Source organism: Panthera uncia, chromosome D4, assembly GCF_023721935.1.
Source record: "Panthera uncia isolate 11264 chromosome D4, Puncia_PCG_1.0, whole genome shotgun sequence".
NCBI lineage: Eukaryota > Metazoa > Chordata > Mammalia > Carnivora > Felidae > Panthera > Panthera uncia.
The window spans coordinates 6,329,396-6,347,468 of record NC_064807.1 but is presented as its reverse complement, the minus strand read 5'-3'; the positions used below and the strand labels follow the sequence as shown (position 1 = coordinate 6,347,468).

Genomic DNA, 18,073 nt, shown 5'->3' with positions numbered 1-18,073 from the left:
GTTCTTGACCTTTAACTGACATCAGAATGAGCTGGAGGGCCTGTACCAATGCAGGTTGCTGTGCCCCACACCCAGAGTTTCTGATTCAGTAGTTCTGGGGTGGGACTCGAGACCCGCATTTCTAGCAGGTTCCCAGGGGATGCTAAGACTGCCGACTAGGTCAGCACTCTATTCTGACCAAGCCAAAAGGGAGTATCACATTATATCAGTACCTTCACAGCAAAGACATAGTATCCTGGAGAGATTTGTGTAATCTCGAGACATTCACTGAACTCTCTTTAAGTCCTCAATAGGAACTTTCTGACCAGTTACTATAATAAAACTCAAGGAATTAAAAGTGTACCTACTATTGCAGTATAAGAGCTCCTACTAGGAGTGGTAGTTGGTTAGTTATTTTTAACGTGGTCGGACAGATGTACTGGCATACTGGAGTGAGCCTAATGGTCATGGGCATCAGTCTGTATGTCATACAGATGGAATGCGGAACATTCCATACTCCATTTAAATGCAGCCTGAGAGAGTTTCAAGCACAATGACAAGCATGAACAGATAATTCTTAAGGTGTCTACATGGATCATGCCACCGCCAGTAAGATCTTCTTCAAATATAAAAATATATGAAAAATAGGGGTTACCAAAGAAAATACCAAGATTTCCTATTAACACAGAAAGTATTATTAAGTGCCCGCAAGTACATTCAGATGGTATTCACAGCAAAGAACCCACAAGGACAATTACCAAAAATAAAGTAAAATAAATATATTAAGCTTTTATTAAGTTAGTATCATTCCTATGATGGTTAGTATATTTCAGTCACAACTGATGGTGCATGTTTCTGTAAGTTTTTATAATCAATATATGGAAAGCATGCAATGCTGAGTTCTTCTTTGGTGCATCCTTTAAGACAACACTTTTCTGAGTATCCCCTGCGCTTTCTTTGGGGATGTTTCCCCCAAAACACACTGCTTAAGGTTTTAATTTTGTTTCTGTTCATCTTCTGAAATTCTAAGATCTCATGAATATATTGATTGATATCTTGTGATGAGGACAATTCTCTTGTCTTATCTGGTGGCAAGTTGGCCCTTTTATATCTGTACTTAGGCAGTGACGACATCTCCAAACTGTTTATTGCTTCTTCCTCAGAGGCAGAAGTAGAAACTGTTGAGAGACAAGAAGAAAATCCTACCTTGTTAAAATCTTCCTTTAGCTGAAAAAGTTAATAATACTAGAATACTAAAGTCTGCTAATTATTAAAAAGAATCACATTTTAAATAATAAAATGGTTTTCGAAAGCAATATATGTATTTCAACTAAAACAGCTGTAGGTAGTATTTTCCTACAAAAAAGCTTAGAAACCTTTACACATTTTTTATGCAAAAACATTTTTTATTGAGATATCAGTCACATGTAAAGTCACATATAAATTCAGTATTTTGAAGCATACAATTCAGTGGTTTTTAGTGTATTCACAAGGTTATCCAACCATCGCCACTGTCTAATTCCAGAACATTTGTATCACTCTAAAAAGAAGCCCCATACCCATTAGCAGTCACCATTTCCTTCTTCCTCCAGCCCCTGGCAATCACTAATCTACTCTTCGTTTCTAAGGATTTGCCTATTTTGGAAATGAAATCATACCACATGTGGCCATTTATGTCTGATTTCTTTCACTGAGCAAAATGTTTTCAAGGTTTATCCATGTTGCAGCATGTATCAGCATTCTATTTCTTTTATGACTGAACAGTTTTCCATTGTATGGATATACCACATTTTGTTGATCCATTTATCAGTTGATGGACATTTGGGTTGTTTCCACCTTTTGGCTATTATGAATACTGCTGCTATGAATATTCACATATAAGATTTTGTTTCAATGTATGTCTGTAATTCTCTTGGGTGTATACCTAGTAGTACAACTGCTCGTTCATACAGTAAATTTAACTTTCTGAGAAATCACCGAACTGTTTTCACAGTGTCTACGCTATTTTACAGAGCTACCATTGATATACTAGGGTTCCAGTTGTTCCACACCCTCATCAACATTTGGCATTTTCCATTTTTGATTATAGCCATCCTAGTGAGATGTGAGGTGGTGCCTGCTGTTGCTTTGATTTGCATTTACCTAATGACTAATGATGTTGAGCATCTTGTCATGTGCTTATTGTATATCCTTTTTGTAGAAATGTCTATTTAAACTCTTCGCCCATTTTTAACTTGGGTTACAGTAATCTCTTCTTATCAGCAATTTCTCTTTCCCTGGTTTCAGTTACCTGTAGTCAACTGTGGTCTGGAAGCAGATGACCCTCCTTCTGACAGAGCATCAAAAGGTCAGTAGTAGCCTGATGCTACATCACAATGCCTACATCATTTACCTCGCTTCATCTCAGCACACAGGCATTTTATCATCTCGCATCATCACAAGAAGGGTAAGGACAGATAACATATTTTGAGAGAGACCACATTCACATAACTTTTATTACAGTATATTGTTTTATGTTATATTTTATTATTAAGTTCTTACTGTGCCTTATTTATAAATTAAACTTTATTGTAGGTATGTATGTATAGGAAAAAACAGCATATGTAGAGTTTGGTACTATCCTTGGTTCCGATAGCCACTGGGGGTCTTGGAGTACATCCCCTGCAGATAAAGTGGGATTGCTGTATTTGTCTTTTTATGCACATCTTATAACTAAGGGGCTAGTGGAAGCCATTTTGGTCTTTGTTGAAATACAAGGAAATGAAGAAGTGGTGATATGCTCAATGAACTGATTGCTATTATACTGCTCTTAACTCAGTATTATTGGAAAAAATCACAATCAATCCAGAAGGTAATTATTTGGAGGCTTGTTGGATTTCCATCATTGCCCTTGCCTATCTACTATCCCTTCTAGAAGGATATATTTGCCTATAATCACTGCTGTGGAGCCAGCCCTTAGACAGTCATGTTCTGAACTACATGATTCTACCCTATAGCCACAGTTGAACAGACTGGAGATTGTTAGTACCTGACCCCAAAGAAACCAATCAACTATGGTGGCCAACAATCCATGCCATGTGAAAACATGAGTTGGCCCAATCAATTTCCTCTCTGTGAACTTACAACTAAGAAGTAATGAGAAAAAGATTAGTGAGAACCAAAACTGAAAGGGGACTGTGAAGCTTGTCATGACAAGCTAAAGCCAAAAAGGAACATAAATACTAGAGGAGAAAAGATTCAGAGAGAGAAAAAGAGAGAAAGTGGTTTTTAAAGCTGATGCAATTCCTTAGGCTTTCCAGAGCCTTTCCAAGTCTTTTCCTACCTCTTGTTTCTATAATAACTATATCCCCTATCATTTTTTCTTAAGGTTATTTAGATAAATTATAGTTAGAGTCCTATTAGAACACCTTTTACTAATTTTATATTTATATATGTATACATGCATGTATTTATTTTTAAAATAGGCTCCACACCCAACATGGGGCTTGAACTCACTACCCTGAGATTACCAGTTGCATGCTCTACCAACTGAGCCAGCCAGGTGCCCCACTAACTTTGTATTTAAAATGCTGAAGCTGAATTGTGGAACATTTAAACTTTAGGATAGATATTAAAGATACTGAATAGTAAGTCATCTAAGACAGATAAATACGTGATTGATTAAAATGGGTCATAATTAACAGAGTACACTGAAGGGAGAAAGTAAATTAGGTTGTCTAGGCACATTGAAGGAAGAGCTTACTGTTGGGATGTGCCAGGTTCTGTCACTCAAAGAGTAAAGAAAAAACAAGAAGAAGGAAACTTTCATGAGTAAAGGCAGCTAAAGACTAGTCAATGAACTACATGTCAAATTGGGGAGGGAATTTAAGGAGAAACAAGCTGTACTCACAAGAAAGCAAGAAAGGTTAACATGAGCATTCAGATAAATGGATTTGAAAAAAAGAGTAACAGAGGGGACCCAAATAGTGAAAAGGTAAGAAATCAGTGAAATACAAAACCCAAACACTGTGTTTAGAAACCCAAAACGGGTTCTTTAAAAGGATTAATAGATACAACTCTAGCCAGACTAATCAAGAAAAAAGAGATGAAACGGACTACAAAAAAGAACAATAGTTGTGTTTTTTAAATAAATGAATATGAGGAATGCTTATACATTTAAAAATCAAGATGAAATGGATGAATCACGAGAAAAATATGAGATGCCTTAACTGGCACAGAAAACTTAGGAAGACAGACATGGGTGGTTTTAGAAGTAGGTTCTACCTGCTTTTCGGGAACAGTAAATTCTAATCATATACAGGTTGTTCCAGGAAAAGAGGAAAAAGGCAAAACCTGGCATCTTTTGTGAACCTAGTGTATGCTTTATTCCAAAACTGGATAAGAGCAACACGATTTAAAAAACAACAACACATGAGCCTATTTACTTATAAATGTTTATGTGGAAGTCCTAAATGAGATATTAGTTAACTGAATCCATACACGTATTTTACAAACATATTAAGAAAGTGTTTATTCCAGGAATTCAAAGATAGGTCAATACCCTAAAAATCTATCAATGCAATTTACCAAATTACTAAGCTCCCTACTCACTCTCAGTTGGGTTTGCTCTCTACCTAAAAGAAAAGGAAAGCAATCATAAGAGACTTGCATTTGGTTCCTTCACCATTTTTTTTACTCACCTTTACAGCCACCATACATTCTGCCTTCCTACTGGTTTACACAGGTGAGCTACGCACTCTAAAGCCAGTTCCTCCATTTATGGACTGGATCTCATCTCCTCTCACCACTCCAGCAATGCTGTTCTATATCCTTCATCATCAACGCTTCATGCCTATTGAATACGCCTATAAGCACACAAAATGTTATTTCTCCCACTTAAAAAAAGCCAAAACCATGTCTCCTGGCCTTGCTTACCTTGCCAGTTACCATGGCAAAACTCCTTTATCGTGTTCTATTATTTGTTCATTCCTTTTCTCTCACTCTGCCTTAAACCCTCTCTAATCGGGCTTTTCCTGCATTGCTGCACCAAACTTCTCTTTTGAAGGTCACAAATGATCTCTCTGTTGCTAAATTCAACAGCCAATTCTCTTCTGACTCACTTTCTTCACTTGGTTTCCAGGACACCACCTTCTCTCTTCTTCCCACCTATTTGTTCCTTTTCTGTCTCCTTTGCAAATATTTCCTCTTCAGCTTTTTAATCTTGATCCCCTAGGGCTCAGTCCTTGGTACTCTTTTCTATTTACACCTCTTCTCTTGGTGATCTCATCCAGTCTTATGGCTCTAAAAATCATCTATGTACCTATGATTCCTAAATTCCTATCTTCAAGTAAGATTTTTTCCAACCCCCAGATTCTTATGTCCTACTTCCTTCCTACTCACTGTCTCCACTTCAGTGTCTCAAAGTCAACATGCACCAAACTGAACTACTGATAGTCTTCTAGACCTGTTCCACGTGGGGCCTTTATTATCTCAGTTGATAGAAACCCTATGCTTCCAGGTGTTCAAAGCAAAAATTCTGGGATCATATTTCAAAAAAATTATTGGGGGGCCCCGGGGTGGCTTCCTAAGTTAAGCGTCCTACTCTTGATTTTTGCCTCAGGTCGTGATCTCATCGTTCTTGGGATCGAACGCCATGTTGGGCTCTGTTTGACAGCATGGAGTCTGCTTGGGATCCTGTCTCCTCTGTCTCTGTCCCTCCCCTGGTGTCTGTCTGTCTCTCTATCAAATACCTCACCCTGCAAAGCAGGGCTCTGCTTCGGATCCTGCCTCCCTACAACCTGTCCTCAACACAGTAGCCAGAGTGATCCCTTTAAAATGCCAATTAATGTCATTCTTCTGCTTGAAAGCCTTTACTCAGAGTAAAGCCAAAATCCTTAAGATTGGTCTAAACAATCGCCCTAGGCCTGCCCAGTACCTCTCCCTCTGCTCTAGCCACACTAGCCTTGCTGTTCCCTGCATAAACGGGGCAGAGATGTATTTACTCTGCTCTTTCCTCTGCCTAAACACCCTTTCCCCAGCTGTCTGCTTGCCTGAATCTTTTACCTCCTCCTTTCTCAAACCTCACCTTTTCAGTGAGCCCTGACATGACTACACTATTTAATCCTATAACCCACCCTCCAGCTGCCCTCACTCCTGATCTCCCTTATTATCCTCCTTCACTCTTTATTTTTCTATAGCTCTTATTACCTCTGAATATTTACTCATTTATTATGTTCACTTCCTACACAAGCTCCATGAGGCCAGACATCTTTGCTTTGTTCACTTCTATATCCCAAGTGCCTGGCACTTAGCAGGTACCCAAGAAGTATTTGGTGAATTAACAAGTAAAAGAAAAATCATATTAATATGCAAAATGATGTCCCCCAAAAGGCCTTAAAAAAGTTCAGCCCTACTTTTAATGATTAAAAAAATAGCAACTCCTTTATCTTGGTGGAGATTATATAACATAAACCTATAAACATTATACCTAATGGAGATATTTAAATGCATTCCCCTTTAAAATTGGGAACATGACAAGACATCACACTGTTACTACTACTTAACAGCACTACAGGACCTGGCCAATGCTAGAAGGAAAAAAAAAAAGACTGGTGTAAGGTTTAGAAAGGAAGTGACAAAACTATCATTTGTAATTGATAGAATCATCTATAGAAACAAACTCTTCGAACTATGAAGATAGTTCTGCATAATTACTGAATAAAGATCAACCTGTAAAAATCCTTTGCATTTTTCTAACCAAAAATCACTCACAAAAATACAATTAGCAACAAAACAAAGTATTAAGGATTATACAATACAGAAAGTCTCTCCTGAGAAAACTTTAAAATTCTAATGATAGAATATGAAAATATTCCACACTTACTTTAAAAACTTTTTTTGTGTGTTTATTTTTGAAAGAGAGAAAGAGAGACAGAGAGTGAGTGGGGGAGGGGCAGAGAAAGAGGGAGACACAGAATCCGAACCAGGCTCCAGGCTCCAGGCTGTCAGCACAGAGCCTGATGTGGGGCTTGAGCCCACAAGCCTTGAGATTATGACCTGAGCTGGAGTCAGATGCTCAACAGACTGAGCCACCCAGGCACCCCATGCTTACTTTATTTTCAAAAGATATAAATCTTCTTCAAATTAATCTATATATTCTATGCATCTCAATTAAAATTACACACGGATTTTAATTTTATTTTTTTATTATACTATGCTCACCACAAGTATAGCTACCATATAGCACCATACAATGCTGTTACGATGTCATTGACTGTATTTCCTAGGCTGTACCTTTTATTCCCATGACTTAGTCATTCCAAAACGGGGAGCTTGTATCTCCCACTCCCCTTTACTGATTTTGCCCATTCTCTCCACATCCTTTTCCTCTGGCAACCATCAGTTTCTTCTCTGCATTTATAGGTCTGATTCTATTTTTGTTTATTCATTTATTTTTGTTTATTCATTTGTTTATTCATTTATTCATTTGTGTATTCATTTTGTTTATTCATGTTCACTGGAATCATGTGGTATTTGTCTTTCTCAGTCTGACTTATCTCACTTAGCATAATACCCTCCAGGTCTATCTATGTTGTCACAAATAGCAAGATCTCATCCTTTTTATGGTTACATAATATTCGTGTGTGTGTGTGTGTGTGTGTGTGTGTGTGTGTGTGTGGGAGGGGTGTGTATACCACTTTTTCTTTGTCCACTCATCTATCAGTAGACACTTGGGTTGTTTCCATTTCTTGGTTATTGTAAATAATGCTACAATAAACATAAGTGCACATATAACTTTTTGAACTAGTGTTTTTTGGTTTTTTTGGGTAAATACCCATAAGTGAAATTACTGAATCATATGGTATTTCTATTTTTAATTTTGAGGAACTCCATACTGTTTTTCACAGTGGTTATACCAATTTACATTCCCACCAACAGTGCAGAAGAGTTCCTTTTTCTTCACATCCTTACCAACACGTTATTTCTTGTCTTTTTGTGTTTTTTTAAAGTTTATTTTTGAGAGAGAGAGCGGGGTGGGGCAGAGGAAGAGAGGGAGAGAGAGAATCCCAAGCAGGCTCTGTGCTGTCAGCATAGGGCCTGATGCAGGCTTGAGCCCACAAACCATGAGATCATGACCTGAGCCAAAATCAAGAGTCAGACACTCAACCAACTGAGCCACCCATGCACCCCTCTGGTCTTTCTGATTTTAGCTATTCTGATAGGTGTGAGATGACATCTCATTGTGGTTTTGATTTGCATTTCCCTGATGATTAGTGATGTTGAGCATCTTCTAATGTGTCTGTTGGCCATATGTCTTCTTTGGGAAAATATCTACTCAGGTCCTCTGGCCATTTTTAAATTGTTTATTTTTTTGGTGTTGGGTTGTCTAAGTTCTTTCTATTTTTTGACTGTCAACCCCTTATCAGATATATCATTTGCAAATATCTTCTCTCATTAAGTAGGTTGCCATTTTGTTTTGTTGATGATTTCCTTTGCTGTGCAAAAGTTTTTATTTTGGTGAAGTCCCAATAGTTTATTTTTGCTTTTGCAAAAATATTTTGCTTGCCTTAGGAGACAGATCTAGAAAAATGTTCCTCTGGCTGATATTAAAGAAATTACTGCCTGTTCTCTTCTAGGAGTTTTAAGGTTTTAGGTCTCACATTTAGGTCTTTAATCCATTTAGAATATATTTTTGTGTATGGTCCAGTTTCATTCTTTTGCAGGTAGCTGTCTAGTTTTCCCAGCACAATTTACTGAAGAGACTATCTTTTCCCCATTGTATATCTTTCTTCCTTTCTCATAGATTGACCATATAGGTATGGGTTTATTTCTGGGCTTCCTAGCTTGTTTTTATATTGATCTATGTGTCTATTTTTCTGCCATTCTGTTTTGAAACCATACTGTTTTGATTACTATAGTTTTGTAGTATATTTTGAAATCTGGAATTGTAATTCCTCCTGCTTTATTCTTCTTTCTCAAGGCTGCTTTGGCTATTTTTTTTTTTTTTGTGGTTCCATAAAAATTTTAGTGTTATTTGTTCTAGTTCTGTGAAAAATGCTGTTGATATTTTGATAGGAATTGCACTGAATCTATAGATTGCTTTGGGTAGTATGTACATTTAAAAAATATTAATTCTTCCAATCCATAAACATGGAATATCTCTCCATTTGTTTGTGTCATCTTCAATTTCTTTCATCAATGTTTTTATAATTTTCAGAACATAGGTCTTTCACCTCCTTGGTTTGGTTTATTACAAGATATTTTATTCCTTTTGGTGCAAAACTACATGGGGTTGTTTTCTTAATTTCTCTTTCTGCTACTTCATTATTAGTGCATAGAGACACTACCAATTCTGTGCATTAATTTTGTACCCTGCAACTTTACTGAATTTATTTATCACTTCTAATAGTTTTTTTGGTGGTGTCTTTAGAGTTTTCTATGTATGGTATCATGTCATCTGCAAATAGTGACAGTTTATCTTCTTCCTTACTAATATGGATGGCTCTTATTTCTTTTTCTTGTCTGATTTCTGTGGCTAGGACTTCCAGTGCTATTTTGAATTAAAGTGGTGAGAGTGGGCATCCATTTCTTATTCCTGATGTTAGAGGAAGGTCTCTCAGTTTTTCACAATTGAGTCTGAAGTTAGCTCTGGATTTTTCATACATGGCCTTTACTATGTTGAGGTATGTTCCCTCTAAATCCATATTGTTGAGAGTTTTATCATAAACGGATGTTGAATTTTGTCAAAATATTTTTCTGCATCTGTTGAGATGATCACAATTTTTATCCTTCATTTTATTCATGTATCATGTTGAATGATTTGCAAATACCGAATCATCTTTGAATTCCCAGAATAAATCTCATTTGATTGTGGTGGGTGATCCTTTTAATTATTGTTGAATATGGTTTGCTAATATTTTGTTGAGGCAGACAGATTTTTTTAATGCTTATTTATTTTTTTAGGGGGTGGGGCAGAGGATCCAAAGCAGGCTCTGCGCTGACAGCAGAGAACCCCATGTGGGGCTCGAACTCACAAACTGTGAGATCATAACGTGAGCTGAGACCTTATGCTTAACTGACTGAGCCTGCTGTCAGCTTAACTGACTGAGTGCCAAGGCACTCCTTGGCAGATGGATTTTTTAAAAAATTCAGTACACTTACTCTTAAATATATAGGGAAGAATAAAGGTCGAGAATTAGCTTAGTGGATCTTAAGAAGAAAAAAAAAACAACATTGGAGATGTGCCCTCCTATAAATGACATCCTACAAAGTCATATCATTAAAAACAGTATAGTAATTGTACGAGGTCAAACAAAAAGACCAATTAAATAGAATAGGAAAACTCGGGCAAACAATAAACAATAAAGGTAAGTCTAGAAGTCAATGGGAAAAAATTATTATATAGTAGATGGTGTTCAGAAAACTAGCTGCTTTTGTAGAGCAAAATAAGACTTCTTGAAAAAACTAAGATAGTAATCCTTGCCATAACAGACACAGTGGTCTCCAGAAGAATTAAGAACCTAATGTGAAAAGTAAATCTATAAAGTTGGACACTCAACTGACTGAGCTACCCAAGCGCCCCCCAAAAAGTTTTTTTGATATCACTGCACCAAACTATCTTTCTCTATGTCAGAGTCAAATAGATCATCAGAAGATTAAAATTGTTGGTAACTGACTTGATCTAACATAGAAATGTGTCCTGCTAGTACAAGTTAAAGTTAATCAACTTTTCAAGCCACATTCAAATGCAAAAGAAATGGCATAATTATACATTCTCTATTGGAAACACATACCTCTCTACAACTTATAATTATTCACTGGAAATTAATAGGATAGATTGTCATCTTTCCTTATAGATTAATAATTTTTAAAAATTTGGCACAAATTCAAGACAGATATATAATTTTCACTCATGGAATTTGAGAAACTTAACAGATGAACATAGGGGAAGGGAAGGAAAAATAAGATAAAAACAGAGAGGGAGGCAAATCATAAGATACTCTTAAATACAGAGAACAAACTGAGGGTTGATGGGGGTGGGGGTGGGGGTGGGTTAAATGGGGGACGGGCACTAAGGAGGGCACTTTTTGGAATGAGCACTGGGTGTCATATGTAAGAGATGAATCATTGGGTTCTATGCCTGAAGCCAGGACTATACTGTATGTTAACTAATTTGCAAATTAAAAAAATGAACTTGACGCAAATTCGTATTGATAACTTAAATCCATTTGTCATTCTCCCACACATTTTAAAACAACTGTAGCTTTATTGCCACATGACATTTCCACTTCAGAAAACTGTCCTTTACATAGTTCCCACAATAACATGTTTCCATGGACATGACAGTTCTAAAACGTTGTAAGATACATTTTCATTTCCAGGGTGCCTGGGTGGCTCAGTCATTTAAGCATCCAACTTCAGCTCAGGTCATGATCTCACAGTTTGTGGGTTGGAGCCCCGCCTCAGGCTCTGTGCTCACAGCTTGGAGCCTGGAGCCTGCTTGGGATTCTGTGTCTCCCTCGCTCTCTGCCCCACCCCCCCTTGCACTATGACTCTCTCTCAAAAATAAATAAACATTAAAAAATTTTTTAAAAAGAAGATACATTTTTATTTCCTACAAATCTTGTTCTACTGAAGCTCCCTCCTCTTTGAATTACTGGCATTTATTCCTCCAGGGAAGTGTGAATAATACCTGAAACAAAGGGGTCATTAATCAGCTCTGAGTTTTAAAGTTACTCTGAAAAAATTTAATAGCCTTGGGGCACCTGGGTGGCTCAGTCAGTTGAGCATCCGACTTCCGCTCAGGTCATGATCTCGGGGTTTGTGGGTTTGAGCCCCGCGACGGGCTCTGTGCTGACAGCTCGGAGCCTGGAGCCTGCTTCGGATGCTGTGTCTCTCTCTCTCTGCCCCTCCTCCGCTCACTCTCTGTCTCTCTCTCCTTCGGAAATAAATAAACATTAATTTTTTTTTTAAACTTAATAGTCTTCAGAGCAGGCTTTGATGAGAAAAGGGATTCCAAAGCTCCTTTTAAATAGCAAACTCAAGCTTGTTGGGGCGCCTGGGTGGCTCAGTCAGTTAAGCGTCTGACTTTGACTCAGGTCATGTCGTGAGTTCCAGCCCTGCGTCGGGCTCTTTGCTGACAGCGCAGAGCCTGGAGCCTGCTTCAGATTCTGTGTCTCCCTCTCTCTCTCTCTCTGCCCCTCCCCCATTAATTGTGTCTCTCAAAAATAAACATTAAAAACACTTAAATAAATAAATAACCAACTCAAGCTTGGATGTCTGAACGTAAAATTTGGACTATAATATAGGTAGTGGGAACGTCAGGCATCTCTGGGAGTTTGCAAAAATGTGGACTGTCAGGGCCTCCCCCCCAGCCCCTCCTGAATGAGAACCTGTGTGTTCACAGTTTTTGTTCCCCAGGTGAATCATATGCATGTTAAAGTGTGAGAATCACTGAATTAAAGTACAAGTGGAAGGCTGGGGAGAGACCCTTCTTCCATTATAAGAGCAAAATAAAGTGAGTTTACATTAGGTAGGTTTAGTGGTAGAAAACGATCAAGATTCAGTCTGATGGTTTCTGCTATGTCTTTCAAAGTTTTCATCCCCTTAGCAGCAATAGGAAGAATGGAATGAGTTCTGTTCATTCATTTATTAAATAAGAAGTTAACAAGCACCTATGATGTGGGAGGCAACTTAATTTGTTTCAGTCATCCACAGGAAGGTGTTTTTTTTGGCATGATAGTCCGTTTCTTTCCTTAATTTCAGAAATCTTGCCTGTAGCAAAATTTGTCCAAATCAAATTAATTACTTTAAAGGCAATAATTTCAATGACACTGTGCTATCGACAGCCTATACATAAAGTTCATTTTCTTTTCTTTTTTTTTAACATTTTTTTTTTAACATTTATTTATTTTTGAGAGAGACAGAGCATAAACGGGGGAGGGTCAGAGAGAGGGAGACACAGAATCTGAAACAGGCTCCAGGCTCTGAGCAGTCAGCCCAGAGCCCGACGCGGGGCTTGAACTCACATACCGCAAGATCGTGACCTGAGCCGAAGTCGGACGCTTAACCGACTGAGCCACCCAGGCGCCCCAAGTTCATTTTCTTTTAAAATGGCAAACCATGTTGGTACTAAAATGTACAACTACAGTTGGAGGAGAACAGTGAATCTGAAACAAGAATATTCTTCCTAAAGACTGTAAAAATATTAAGTATACATTCAGCATATATTAAGCACATACTATGTGCCAGGCCCTCTGCTAGGCGTTTCAGATAAAAACATGCATGAAATAATCCCTATAATATGGTATGGTATACAGGACTGGCCTTATGGGGGTGAGACTCGTGCAGTCACACAGACCCAGTGCTTAGGAGAACTTTGCATTTTCCTTAATGCTCTATTGTCGCAGTCTTGAACGTCTCAAAAATTTTATCTTGCAATTGAAGTGTACTTAAGTATGTGAACTTTTAAGTGAAGTCTGATGGGACAATGGACCGTGTATGTGAGCAGAGGAGATACAAAAAAAGGGGTGGGGGAAGCTTTTTATTTTAGTACCTTCAATGGCCCTTTCTTGCTTTTGAATAAGGTGCCCTGTATTTCTCTTCTGCACAGGGCTGGGCAGATTATGGGGCAGGTCCTGATGATAGATCTACTGTGTTAGGCATTGTGGTAGATGGAAAATGGAGTGAGTAGCTACGAAAGAGTTAGTGATGACCTCACAGGGAAAATGAAACCTAAGAGTTTTTGAAAGACAAAGCTGAGTTTGCCAGGTGACAAGTGTACTCCAGAAAGGGAAAGCTAGAGAAGCAGCAGCATTCTTTTTTATTTTTTTTTATTTTTTTTTTAACGTTTATTTATTTTTGAGACAGAGAGAGACAGAGCATGAACGGGGGAGGGTCAGAGAGAGAGGGAGACCCAGAATCTGAAACAGGCTCCAGGATCTGAGCGGTCAGCACAGAGCCCGACGCGGGGCTCGAACTCAGGGACCGCGAGATCATGACCTGAGCCGAAGTCGGCCGCTTAACCGACTGAGCCACCCAGGCGCCCCGAGAAGCAGCAGCATTCTTACATAAATGTATAGATTTATATGTGTATACTTATTTCCTCTAAGTTAAAAAAAAAAAAAAAAGCTTCATTGTCTGCTGGCAATACATTGGCTTATAAAATTTTTTATTTTTCTCGGTACTAGGCACAAATTCCATTACCCGAGCAAGCTCACCGCCTGGTAGAGCAGATTTGGGGTAAAGAAATGTACAAGGGTGAACAACCACGCCTTTGGTTTATATTTTTACCTGGGTTTGTGCCTCTCGCCCAGGCTGGGAAAGTGGTTTGGGAGCTTTCCAACCGGTCGGGAATGAAGGTCTCAATCTTCTCGTTGGCCTGGGGAAACAGCTGGATCTTGGGGGTTTCCTCCTTCAAGAAGTGCCAGCTGACATTGCCACAGAGTTTTATTATTTCCTTCATGAGGTGCCTGCCGCACAGCCTCCTAGCTCTGCTGATGTCGCTCTGCTCACGGGAGAACCGAACTAACGGGAGCCCCAGCCACAGCAGACACAGGCAGAGGAGCCGCGGCATCCCGGGGCCCCAGCAGCCGGATCCGCGGCGCGGTGTAACTGCCTCCGGGCCGCCCGGCTCCTCCTGGCACCTGCGCTCGTGCCCGCGCCCCCGCCCACCGGCGCCGCGCACGCGCACCTGGCCGGCTTCCGAGCGCGTGCGGACCTCGCGAGAACGCTGAAGCGCGAGGCGTGAGGTGCGAGGCGGCCGCCCTGCGTGGGCTCTCAGAGCCAGGTAGGTGGTGGGCCGTAGTTCTTAAAGTCCTTCATTCGTTTTTCTTGTCCTCCCCTGTAGAGAGACGCACCCGCGAGCCGTGGGGCGCCGGTTAACTGGTAAAATCAGAAAAGGCGTTGCTCCTTCTAGCGGAGTGCCTTTGCCGCCCTTTTGCCTGGTTGGTCCCGGGGCGTCGCTTCCTCAGAAACACGTTCTCTCGGCTCCCCGTTGGGGTGCACCTCGGTTTGTTCGTGCGCTTGTTTGATACCGTCTGCCCCCAAGCCCCCCAGCTGCGTGCGGGCATGTTTGCTTCCCCCTGTACCCCAGGGCCTGGCGCGGTTGGCGTCAGAGGTGTTGGCGCCCCCGGGCGCGCTGGAATGTGCGAGTGTGAGTTCCCCCGGCCCGATTCGGGTTCCGAGCGGCCCGAGGAGAACCCCGCCCGCCCCTCAGGGAGGGCAGCTGGGATGCTAATGTGCCGCCGTCGCGAGAGATTACAGAGGATTGTCTGTTGCCAAATTGTAACAAGCCTGCGACGGGGACCCCCTACGGGGTTTGCCTTCTAAGAGTAACAGTATTTTGCTAAAGTAGGAGCGGGGCGGCGGGGAAGGGCAGGCAGCGCGGTGGGTACCGGTCCTCGGTCCGTTTGGAGAAGATTGGATTGGATAAGTGCAGTGGCTCGGAAGGATGCAGTACCGGCCAGCAGGGGGCAGTCGGGGGCCGTGCGGGAGGAGGAGTGAGCGGCCCCGGGATGCCCGAGACCCGCACAGACCCGCGCGCGCCGTCAGTGTAGACTCCCCGTCTCCCTCTCCTTTTTGCCGCCCGCCTCTGCGTCTTCATCTCCGTTCTCCCTTTTCCTTTCTCCCAGCGTTGCCCTGCTTCCCCTTGGCGTCAGGGGGCGCTGTTCAGTTAGCTGGGCTCGGATTTTTTTTTTTTTTTTTTTTTAAGATCTATGTGATTTGATTAGCACAATGTCATGACCTTCCAGGAAACACAGCGAATGTCCAAACTGTAGTGGGCCGTGAGCCCTGCGAGAACGGAAGACATTCATTAGACTGAGAGGAAGGTTTAAAGCCCACAAAAAAGCCTCTCAAGCAATGTATGTCAGAACCTGACCAATTTGGTTTATACCCCCATTCACTCACTTTGCACTCTCTGTATCCGCGCCCTGCTTTGTGTTTGTTTCTCCATATGCGATTCATTGCAGACTGGCATACTATATATATTTTATTTCTCTACTTGTTTACTGTCTGTCTCCTCCTACCAGAACGTAAGCTCCGTGCAGGCAGGGATTTCTGTTTCATTTTCTTTGATATCCTCTGCCTTGAACAGTGTCTGGCACATACTATGTTCTCAATAATACATTAATGTTAATAATTATAACTGATAATATATATAGCAAATAATAAGTGAAATGTTAATAGCATTAACACTCGTATAATATTTAGTGGATCGATTAATGAATCCTAGAGAATTGACTACTTGTTACTTTTATACCCTATTTATTTCTTACTTTTAGAGAGAGAGAGTGCATAGGGGCTAAAGAGAGAGACAGGAGGTGAGGGACACAGGGAGAGAGAGAGAATCACAGCTGAGCGGAAATCAATAGTTGGAGGCTCAACCGACTGAGCTCCCCCCCCCCCCCCCCGCCCCCGCACCCCTTTATACCCTGTTTCATAGTTATGTCATAATTCTGGTTCTTTACTGCACTATGGTGAAATTTTCTTTTAATTATGTACTTATCTACTAGTTGTAAGATCATTAAGAAGTAGAACCATTTTTGTCTCATATTTATTATCCAGTGCCTAGGAGAATACCTACTAAATAGACCGTTAATAAACATTTTTGGAATGAATGAACACATTCTTAACTACTAATGTTCGTTGTTGTTCTTTTACCTTTTTTAGTTGTTTTTTTTTTTTTTTTACTTTTTGTTATTTTATTTTATTATTATTTGTTTTAATTTACATCCAAGTTAGTTGTCATATAGTGCAACAATGATTTCAGGAGTAGATTCCTTAATGCCCCTTACCCATTTAGCCCATCCACCCTCCCACAACCCCTCCAGTAACCCTCTGTTTGTTCTCCATGTTTAAGACTCTTATGTTCTGTCCCCCTCCCTGTTTTTATATTATTTTTGCTCCCCTTCCCTTATGTTCATCTTTTCTGTGTCTTAAAGTCCTCATATGAGTGAAGTCATATATTTGTACTTCTCTGACTAATTTCACTTAGCATAATACCCTCTAGTTCCACCTACATAGTTGCAAATGGCAAATTTATTCTTTTTGATTGCCGAGTAATACTCCATTGTATATATACACCATATCTTCTTTATCCACTCATCCATTGATGGACATTTGTGCTCTTTCAATTCTTTGGCTATTGTTGATAGCCCTGCTATAAACGTCAGGGTGCATGTACCCCTTTGAAACAGCGCACCTGTATCCCTTGGATAAATACCTGATAGTGCAATTGCTGGGTCATAGAGTAGTTCTGTTTTTAATTTTTTGAACCTCCATACTGTTTTCCAGAGTGGCTGCACCAGTTTGCATTCCCACCAGCAGTGCAGAAGAGATCCTCTCTCTCCACATCCTTGCCAACATCTGTTGTTGCCTGAGTTGTTAATGTGAGCCATTCTGACAGGGGTGAGGGGGTATCTCATTGTGGTTTTGATTTGTATTTCCCGATGATGAGCAATGTTGAACATATTTTTTTATGTGTTGGTTGGCCATCTGGATGTCTTCCTTGGAGAAGTGTCTATTCATGTCTTTTGCCCATTTCTTCACTGGATTGTTTTTTGGGTGTTGAGTTTGATAAGTTGTTTATTGATTTTGGATACTAACCCTTTATCTGATATGTCATTTGCAAATATCTTCTCCCATTCCATCAGTTGACTTTTAGTTTTGCTGATTATTTGCTTTGCTGTACAGAAATTTTTATTTTGATGAGGTCCCAATAGTTCATTTTTGCTTTTGTTTCCCTTGCCTCTGGAGATGTGTTGAGTAAGAAGTTGCTGCAGCCAGGATCAGTGAGGTTGTTGCCTGCTTTTTGCTCAAGGATTTTGATGGCTTTCTGTGTTACGTTTAGGTCTTTCATCCATTTTGAGCTTATTTTTGTGTATGGGGTAAGAAAGTGGTTCAGGTTCATTTTTCTGCATGTTGCTGTCCAGTTTTCCCAGCACCACTTGCTGAAGAGACTGTCTTTATTCCATTGGGTATTCTTTCCTGCTTTGTGAAAGATTGGTTGGCTCATTGTTGTTCTTATTAACAAGATCCAATGAATTTACTGAACAGAACAAATTATTAGTGAAGTGACTTATTTTGAATGAATGAGTTACAGTTATTACTAAAT

The 18,073-nt window shown here is 40.0% G+C and overlaps 1 protein-coding gene across 1 annotated transcript; it reads right to left on the bottom strand.

The window, feature by feature from the left end:
* Positions 1–743: 743 nt before the first annotated feature.
* Positions 744–14,625, bottom strand: INSL6 (insulin like 6). The gene is made up of 2 exons (XM_049642666.1): positions 14,251–14,625; positions 744–1,157 (listed from the first exon to the last, which is right to left on the bottom strand). The coding sequence occupies exons 1-2, from the start codon at positions 14,531–14,533 to the stop codon at positions 799–801; spliced, it is 642 nt and encodes a 213-aa protein (XP_049498623.1). The 5' UTR covers positions 14,534–14,625; the 3' UTR covers positions 744–798.
* Positions 14,626–18,073: the final 3,448 nt, after the last annotated feature.

Bases quoted from the DNA above. Each gene is read 5' to 3' on its own strand.
- INSL6 (XM_049642666.1), bottom strand. From the start codon at position 14,533: ATGCCGCGGCTCCTCTGCCTGTGTCTGCTGTGGCTGGGGCTCCCGTTA. The intron at 1,158-14,250 runs GTAAAAATATAA...GTCTCTCAACAG, and splicing joins GGCGAGAGGCACAAACCCAG to TTTCTACTTCTGCCTCTGAG.